General features: G+C 32.2%; 1 protein-coding gene across 2 annotated transcripts in view; it reads right to left on the bottom strand.

Moving 5' to 3' along the window:
* Positions 1 to 3,252: 3,252 nt before the first annotated feature.
* The window catches only part of LOC130441340 (T-box protein H15-like), a 51,575-nt gene continuing 44,569 nt past the window's right edge, over positions 3,253 to 10,258 (bottom strand). For both annotated transcript variants that reach the window (XM_056774966.1, XM_056774967.1), the window contains exon 5: positions 3,253 to 5,813. In XM_056774966.1, the coding sequence (XP_056630944.1) occupies positions 5,252 to 5,813 (562 nt within the window). In that variant the 3' untranslated portion in view covers positions 3,253 to 5,251. The remainder of the gene's footprint in view (positions 5,814 to 10,258) is intronic.

Below are 10,258 nucleotides of genomic sequence, written 5' to 3'. Positions count from 1 at the left end.
TTGGTCAGGCCAGGTACACCTTCCTCGTAGAACGTCTTGTCCGTCCTAATACAATAGATACAAATGATCAATCGTCTGTTTATGCCTCGTAGTACCTCACACACACACAGACAGTCATAATTCTCAAATTCTAACCTAACTTTAAGGTTATGTTTTCGTTTGAATTGTAAATAAAATTAACGATCTATCCGTCAAATCAACTCTCAATTTAAGATGTCGATGGTAGTAGTTTTTACAAAACATAAAACCAATAGTAAGTGGTAAGTGAAATGGTAATGAAGAATACAACAGGATTTGATTGTTGGTTATAAGATGGCGATATGTAAGTTTTATAAATAGATTCAAAATGTTGTTTTTTTAACCGTTCGATATTTGCTTGAACGTATCAAACACCCCGTATTTGTTTATATAAGAAGAATAGTGAGAATGCTATTAATTTGATTATGAACCTATTTAAGGTACATAAAAAGTTATGACTAAGCGCACCATACGGTCAAAACCGTAACCCAATCCATAAACAAACCTCGATTTTCATATATGAATCGAATGCTAATTTAACGGTTGAGCAACCTCTCAACGTATCAAACGATTTTATGACAAGCGACTTGTAGTTCGTGTTTTCTTTCACCAGGGAACGCATTCAATTCAATGGGTATTAGAATGAATAAATCAATATTGATGCCTTTAAGCGGATGGAGTCAGATTAATGATTCGAATTTTAGAGTGCGAGAAATTTATTTACGATTACCGTGTTTATAAATGGTCTTGTTGTACACAACTTTAACAATTTGTTGGTTAGAAAAATTATTAACAGATTTATTCCACTTGAATATGAAGATAAAATTGATATAAAAGATAATTTATTCTTGAACGTACACCAACGTTTTCCAATTTAATTTGAATCCTCCTTAATTAGGTAACCAATATATATGAAAAAGTGTTTATTCAATGATAGCACAAAATAAATTACATGTACATTTCCAATGCAACTTTTTTTTGTTTTCTATTTTGGCTCTGTCTATTTTTTTATCAATTTCAAATCCTCCTGATCTCTATTATACTTGCATACCAACCATATATATACATATAAACGTTCCAATGAACGAGAAACAGAGAAAAGCTATTTGGGAAAAATATATTTCCCAACTTATTTACAGATGAAAGACTGATAGCAGATTACATAAATGACCTCCAAAGACTCCTGGTAATAGTTGGAATACCTAGTAATTAGAATTAATAGAATTCCTAGTAATCGCCCAAAAGGAGTTTCGTAGAATAGCGAAGAGATTCAACGGATCTTCTTCTTTCAGTGCCTGCTTCATTCTAATAAAGGTTGGCAATCATCCTTTGGAATTCTTCAGGATCTCTAATCATTCGTATTAGATTTACGGCATCACGTACATGGAACCAATCTTCATTCATTTTTCAACCAAGAAAATATTTTTCTGCCCAAGCTAGGCGCAGCCTTCTATCTTCCCTTGCATGACCAGCTGTAACAAGGCATGATTTTGATTTATATAAATGTGACCAAAGTAAAAAGCTTTCCTTCTCTTTACAATGGTTAATAGTTCTCGTTCACTGTTCATTCGTCTTAGCACCTCGTCGTTGGTCACCCGATCCGTCCATAGTATTTTTTTTTGAACGGATAACAAAGTTTAACTATCTGAAAATTTGTTAATGTGAAAACTAGTCATTAGGCATTGACCTCGACCTCAGGATAAGTTTCAGCAAATGCGTACGGTACGTGCTAGGTACGGAAGGCTAGACACTGAAAGTTAACACCAGATTGTCAGAAGTCATTTAAGATACGGATCTATCGAAGAATACTATGGACGGTAAGAAAAATCAACCTCATAGGAAATTCTGAGGAGAATAGGTATAAGAGAACGTGAATTGCTGGGTACGATAAAAGCATACATGGGACATGTGATATGGAGCAAAGTATTAGGCAGAAATATTATATCGTGGCTCCACAATATCAAAAATTGGGCAGGTGAGATAGCCACAGGAGGATTCATTCATGGCACTAGATAAAATTGTCAGAAATGATCGCAAACATCCATTAATGGATAGCAGAAGAAGACGAAGCAATCAGTACCAGTTATAAACTTGGTGCATCAGCATTGACATCCAATAGAATTATTCATCAAACATGCAATACACAAAGACTGGAACATTTTAATTATTTTCGTTATTACATCTGGAAGATTTTCTACTTAATATCTAGGGTTTTATAATGAAACACTGTTCGATGTATCTGCATAAGCAACGAACATATATACAGTGCATCGATACATTAGAAAACTGATTTAGGAATTGTTTCATCCAATGTTGAAACCAACTACTAAAAAACTGGCAATAAATTCGTTTGTAACATATTGTATTTTTGTACCAAACTTACTTGTTATTAGACCAATATTGGGTTTGAATAATATATAATGAAATTTTTATTTAATGTTATTTAACTCAGACATCTTGCCTTCAAACTGGTTTGCTCTTCACCAACGTTCCCTATCCTCTCACATTAATTATTTGTGAGTCTTCATGAACTTGATGAGTCCATCCCAAATGCCTTCTTTTCTAAGGCATCCGCTTATCTCTCATTTTTAGAATGTGTCCAAACTATCTCAACCTCTGGCTTTTAATGAATCGATTTTTGTATTATTTTGGTTCCTCTATTTTATTTCGTGTATTCTAAATCCTCCATATATTAATCTGATGACTTTTCTTTCAAATATTCTCAATATTTTTTGGTTTTTTTGAGTCTTCGCCGATTTGAATGAGTTGGTGGTCATAGAGATGTATTCCTATCGTAAGTTTTCCTTTAATCTTGTTTGATGATCTATTGGTTTAGTTTCCTTTTTCAAAATTGATGTTTACAAGCTTTTTTTTCAAGAAATAGAAATTTATTTAAAGAAATACGTTTTAGTCTTTAGTCCGTAGAAATCCGTAGATAAAACTGTTTTGAACGTCAATATTCGAATGAATTTTTTAATTTCACTATTTATATACTTAATAAGGAATTTACGCGTTATTTTATGGACGCACTGTGTATAAACATGTTGGATATGAGTAAACGCGTACTTAAAAGTTACTCAACTTCCTTAAATTTTATTGGTTCTTTTTAATAACATACAGGATGAATAATTATTTTCCTTATGTTTGTAATTTCGTATAGTGTTTAGAGATTTTCCAATTTATTGTCGAGTTTGAGGGATATTGAAGACAAAAGGTGGAAATGAAACGAAAAAATCAAATATTCAAATTTATTTTTAAATATTCTACAGTCCATTAATATATACACAACAAGTAATAATCAACATAAATAAGAAATGAATAAAAATCTAGATAAACGATAATTGACATTAAGGATTACGACTTGGTTTATAATACACTTTAATTTACAGCCTACAATCATAAATTCAACAGTAAAATTCCCAGTAATTGAAAAATTATTAACTATTTGAAAATGTATCGTATGTAATTAACTTTAAATCAAGTTCCGCATAATGAAATTGGTTTGCAAACACAAATCAAAATATTTACTATGATAAACATTCGAAAGGTGCGTTTGATAATCCAAAATTTTTCAGAAAAGAAAATTCCTAATTCAGCTTCACTGTATAAATAATGATGATAGAGAAAAAGGAAAATTTTCTGTAATCTAGTGAGTTTGTTTATCAACCAAATAGTCGACTGTAAGAAAAAATCTAACCGATGCTGAACCGTACTGATTTACAATAAGTACTAAATCCATTACGATTACCAAAAACCTGTTTGGTTCATCGAGTCATTAATTCACTCCAAATATTTCAGTTGGTTTGCTTATAATTCATCACCAGCCCCACAGAGAAAGTTTTTTCTCTTTTAGGAAAAAGTGGGAAAATTAGGAAATGCCTAATTTTCCGAAAAAAAAACTGGAACTTCTCAGGTACGAGATAATGGATTTACTAAAAGAAAAACGGGCGAATTATACGAGAATTTTGAAAAAATCTTGGCCGATAAGTCTTTGTCTACTATGTATATATGTTCATAAGACTGGTTTCCAGGAGTCCAAAAAAACCAATCGGAACAAAAACGTCAACCCAAAAGAAAGTCCTTAAAACTATTCCAATTTATTTAAGTCTTTTGTGAATAATTGTCCCTTCCATGATAATTATTTCTTGTTCAAATATGAATGTTTTAATGACTGCAATTAGAACTGGTCATAGGTTATCAGGAAAGTAGTTTCCGATTCTTGTACTAGATGGTGTTGTAATATCGAGAATTCCTACTCCCATCGAGCTAATTGTCCGTGTCACGGATGACATTTGAGATTGATTAGTCCTGTTGGATACTATACTATATGATACTTAGACCAACAAATATGAAAGCTGAAATAGATTCTGCTATAAGTGAGACAGCTTCTAATTTTAGAGTTATAACAAGGCCGTACGACTTGCGAACACCAGCATCGCAGTGGTCGACCAAATGAGGTGACGACTCCAGAAATGTTGAAGAAAATCCACTGGATGATCGTCGACTGGAAGTGCGCGAGGTAGCAGATGTAGTAGGCATTTTAAAAAGTGCGATTCATAAATCTGTATCAAAAAATTTCTATCACTGGTTTTTTACTGTTTGGAAAGGAACATTTTTGTATATTCTCCACGGAGAATTAGGTAGAAACACCGACTGTGCTATTTACATTTAATACTGTTCTTGTATAAAATATGAATAAGACAAGCACACCATTCAATATCACTACTATACAGAATGTTTAAAAAAATTACAATCGATTCGAATTTATCGGTACCTACTCGAAATAAAATTATTGAAATCTATTTCATTTATGTATAAAAAATTTTGGAAAAAATCTCATTTTTCATCGAAATATTAAAGTAAGCGGCATTATCTGTCACTTGTCAAAGAAATTTATATCGACAATTAAATTGTGAGGATGATTGGTGATTGTACTATTTCTTTAGACACTCTATAGATCTCCCAATAAATTAATTACATTCTAAATAACTAGTCCGATATTTACAAAGGAATTTTTTACATTTAACGTCTTACATGACTCTTTGGTTATCTGGCGGTTGACCAAAATTTATTTATAACGCGTTGTCGATAGTTTAAAATGTATTCAATCAAATCTACAATATACAGTCGATTTCACATCATAGCATTTTGTGTATTTTTGATTTAATGAAAGTTTTTTGAACTATCGACAAATAAACTTTTACATACAGTTTTTTAAAATTTCTATTCAACATCAATTACTAGACCTAGAAGGAGGACTCACCGAAGACCCTAAAGGTCTGGAAATCGTCGCATATGGACTAAACCTATGATGAATAGCAGTGGGAAACATTGCTTTAGGTAGCCTCAAATCAGCAGAAGTATTAATGGAGGTAGGGGAAGGAGATCCGGACGAACTAGGAGTAGATGAAGGAGGAGGAGTAAGTTGAGGTCTGTGAGAAGCGGGAGGTCCTAATAATCCTGGTGGTAATCCACTGTGAATAGGACTTTGCCACGAAGCGCCGCTACCTTGATTCCAAAGGTGGCTAGGAATACCAAGCGGTACCGATTGTCTTTGACCTAAAAATACTTGTTGATTAGGAGTGCTGTTGAGGAGGAAAGCTTGAAGTTCGTTGGAATTGTATGCCACACCTGCGCGACCCCACATTTGAAGTTGCGCCCTAGCTTTTTCCACCATAGCAGCAGAAAAAAAAGAGCTCGCGTTGTTATTTTCCGTATCGAGTGTGTCGCCGGAGTACAAGCGTAGCGACGACCGCAGGAAATGCTGATCCATGAAGAGACTATCCATTGGTTCTCTGAAACAAAATAAAGTGCTTGGAACCAGGTTGCTTATTGTCATATATATCAAAAACGCGATAAAAATATTGATAATGATATTGATAAAACTGATTCTTAAGATAAGCGTATTTAACAAAACCTTTGTACTAACTAGTTTAACTGGAGATCTGAAGACACGTTTCAAATTTGAAAATTTTTCGTAAATCAATATTTGTTGCGTTGTCAGTGCTACGGAATTCGATACTTTTCCTTAACGCGGTTTCCAATATGAGTTGGTTCACACTAGAATAGAAAACGTGACAAGAAGTTGTTTCAATCGAAGTACAAAATCGGAATTATTTGAATGAATATTTGAAGCAATGGAATGAAAACAGAGATCTGGTTGAGCTAGTAGTTTTCGAACTGATTTCAACGTGTTAACTAAGAAATTCAGGCATATTTGGATTAGAGGAAAAAGTTTTTTCTTGATGAAACACCATTACCATTCATAGATTTACGAATTTGTTTGTAGTAGTAGTAAAGTTTGAATTGCTACCTCATGTACCTTAGACCCCTTGAATTATTTTTCCAAAATTTGATTTAGGTTTATGCCTTTTTTGAGGAATGAATCGTGAAAATCAGGAGAGGAATTCATACTCTTTTCTATATAATTAAATCGATTTCTGCATAAAAGTTGATTATATTTATTGGCATAATTGCACACATCGTTATTTATTAATTTTTGCACATGGTCAAAGACTTCTTAATCTTCGGACGCCACCAAATTTGTTGGTAAAAGGCGGGGCATCTTTTCTCATTATCACCTCAACGCGCAACTTCCCTGTCTCAATATTATTGATTGTTTTCGGTACAGGCTGCAACGCTCGATCACACAGTTCTTGAGATTTGCTAGAGATGGACGAAGTAACTCAAATAATATGCTTAAGAGTTAATATTTAAAAAACACGGGAACGTTGGAATTTTTCTAAAACTATGTGTAAAAAGTTATTCCTCGTTGACCTTATGAAATTATTATGGATAATAGAATGTACGAAAAGAAAATATTTACACATATAGTACAGTCAATGAAGCTAAAAATCAGGTGTAACCTCCGAATTTTTTTAAACTGACTGGAATTGCATGAAAATTTAGAATAAGTTTCGTCTTGGGCACAATATCAAAAGTGGCATAACTCTGATTGATGCTTGCTATTTTTTAGGGGTAAAAACTGTTTCTAAGTGAAAAAAATTTTAAAAATGAATCATTTTAATGGCAAAAATATTGTTCAAGCATAAAGATTAAATAGTGTTTCATGTTCTAAGCGTATTTTATTATATATATTTGCCTATATGAACGATTCCGAACGCTTACGCGCACTCAAATCCTAACATTTTGCTCCGAAAAAATGTCATTGGTTTTTTAATCATACCCCGATGAATTTTAAAGCTACAGTATTCTATAAAAAAGCATTTTAATGGACATTTCAAGAGCTATAAGTTCATGTAAATGAAAAATCTTTCAATCCCTTGATTTTTTAAGGGAAAAATGTTGGAAGGGCTCGAGGCAGGTCATTTTTTCACTAAAGTGGATACTCTAAACGGCAATATCTCCTTTAATTTCAAAATTACAGAAATAAAAAAAGCTACGTTTTTATTTTTGATAATTTTTTACGTATCTTTTATGATTTCAGGGTTATTATGCAATTTTAACAATACAAAAAAATAATGAAAAATCCGTTTCCAGCTTTTACCATATTTTTTTCCAAAAAATACTTATTCTAAACCGGTCTAACTTTAAGATCGTATGAATAATATTAAAATAAAACTAATTGTCGAAGATCTAAGTTTAATTTTAATTTTGGTGGAAATGGTACAGTTGTAACTGCTCATTTTTGTTTAAAAAATATGAGCAGCCAATTTATTTTTGACTATAACTTCTTCAATTTTTGTCTAATTTATTTTTACGAGTGCTCATTTTAAAAGTCTTTTTGAGTACTAAAAAAAACTTTATAAGCATTATGCACGTAAAATCGACCTCTTTTCCGTTATTTGAAGCTGAACCCATCGATTCGAGCGAGTATTCTTTCCAAAATAAGTCTCCTTTAAATAATCATATATTCATATGTATTGAACGTAAAACATTTTATAAAACATAATCCTCTTTGTTTTTTTATAAGCTATAATTTTGTTTATTATAATTTTTCTAATAAAATGCGTAGTTTTCGAGTTATTCGTCCAAAATACTTCCAAAACGTGGTTTTTTTCACTGAAAATTACAAGTTTTCAATCGTGAATAACTAAAAAACTATTGATTTCTCGACAAAACCCGTCAAACGCTTTTTTATTCAGAATTTCATTCTCTATCGAATTCTGGCGTCATCTTTCATCCCTGATAAGGAGTGTCCATGCCCAGGCGTCTATCAACGCTCTGTCACTGATTGCACTAATACTGAATTCTAAAATATCCTAGCTCAAACGATAACAGTTATTTATATATAATATTTCCCATCTCTATACCTAATAATCAATTCTTTATAATAGAATCCAATTCGGTAGATAGGGTCCCTTTTGAGAGCTGAAACGCCGCCTTACTACTATTGATCATGTTATGGGTTGAACCAAATTTATGTTTGTCTAACACCTTGTAATTATTTCACGCCGCTGCGGTGTGAAACGAATTAGAGGTACTGTCATTAGGGAAATATATTTTTTTTTCGTTATTTCGGTGGTACCAACTGTTTTGACAAAAAAAAAAAATACGCTGCAGCGAGCGGAAAACTAAAACGTATTCGATTTCTTTTCTTTTGCTCGAAAAAAAAAAGTTGTTAAAGTGTTAAAAAAATGATCAAACGTCCGTAATTACCGGTTTTAAAGGAAGTCGCACAATTACACTTGATGGAAAACGTAGCTAATGCCTTTTGGATGGGTTTTTCGAGTTCGAATAGTTTTTTTTTTATGTTATCATCACCGTTAGACAATTCGTACGATGATAGATCATCCTGAATTCTAATGGATACGTAGATGGATACATTGTTGAATAAAATGCGTTTTTTTTATTTCTAATTTGATGAATTTTCCCAAATTCCACTCTTATTTCCGTTCCCTTTAGAAGTTTAATTATTATTTTCATGACCTTTAAATACGTAGAAGATTATTTATTTCATGTTCGTTGAGGGTATTTTGATTTGTCTCCGTACCAATGTTAATAATGATTCACTAACTTAATATCGAAAGAAAATTAATCCTATCGGTCAATTGCCATTATTTGAAGAATACGAGGCGTGAACGAAAAATTAAATTCACGAATTATCACAGCAGCTCGACACAGCGTTCGAAAGGTTTCCATTAATGATTCCAATCATCTGATCAACGTTCGGTTAAGTCTATTCCAAGCTGAAAGCAGTACTTTCAGGAATTTTCAGTCAAATTTCATGAAACCTTTCTACTTTTGTTTTAAATTAAATATTTCATCTCGTAATTTTTATTATCATTATCTTCAGTGGACTGTAGCATTTTTGTCGAAATAAAATTACGAATTTTTTATTATGCCCGTCTTAAATCGTGCTATTGTCTAATTTACAAACCAGTTAACAGTTGAGAAAATAAGTAGGAAAGCACGACAATCTACCTGAGGTGTGAGAAAATTCCCGTTCGTCATTATATCATCAAAATTCCCTTCGAAGACATCGATTGCTTTAAATTACAGGTCGGCGTTTGAAAACAACACCTCTAAGCGTTACTGCCACATCGAGCCAGTTTTGAAAACACGTAAATTAATTTCCATCACAATATGAATGAGAATGTGCTAGAGGTGGGACTATATTTGGTCGGATATTTCAGTTATAAATAAATAACATAAAACAAATTGCCAGCCGGTAATTTTTTGTTTCATAAAGTAAATTTGAATATCTGGAAGTGGAAAATTCATCTGAAATATACAATATATTATGATTTTTTCTCTTTGTTCCATTCATTGATTCGTAAAGCTTAACTAAATCTAAAAATAATAAAAATTTCATCGTCTAAAAAATATGTTGATAAATTATAATTCAGTAACCGTTGGTGAATGAGTGAAATCGATTTCAATTTCGTGATGAGAAGATTCCGATTTCCTCTTACTGTTACCAAAGTTATTTCAAAAATACGAAGGAACTTTTGGAAATTTGATTGAATCAACTGTACCCTGATCTTGAATTAGTTATAATTAATTTTTTAGTCACAATAACATAAAACTGAATGAGTGACTAGATAATCAGAAAACTCTAGAACCAAAACAATCCAAAAGATTCATTACCATATCAGCTAAAAACTTTGAGGAACTTTTCGTCTTAAGACGATAGGCATGGCAAAAAAACTGTACAGTATAACTCTGTAACTCTGTAAACGTCCTGCCCATTTTTGCAAAAGGTAGCTCGAAAGAGTAGTACCAACAATGATGTCCAATATGAAGAACCAAATTATTTAACTTTTGGATCTATTTGAGA

Source organism: Diorhabda sublineata, chromosome 3 (genome assembly GCF_026230105.1).
Source record: "Diorhabda sublineata isolate icDioSubl1.1 chromosome 3, icDioSubl1.1, whole genome shotgun sequence".
NCBI lineage: Eukaryota > Metazoa > Arthropoda > Insecta > Coleoptera > Chrysomelidae > Diorhabda > Diorhabda sublineata.
This window is presented reverse-complemented; position numbering and strand designations above follow the sequence as displayed.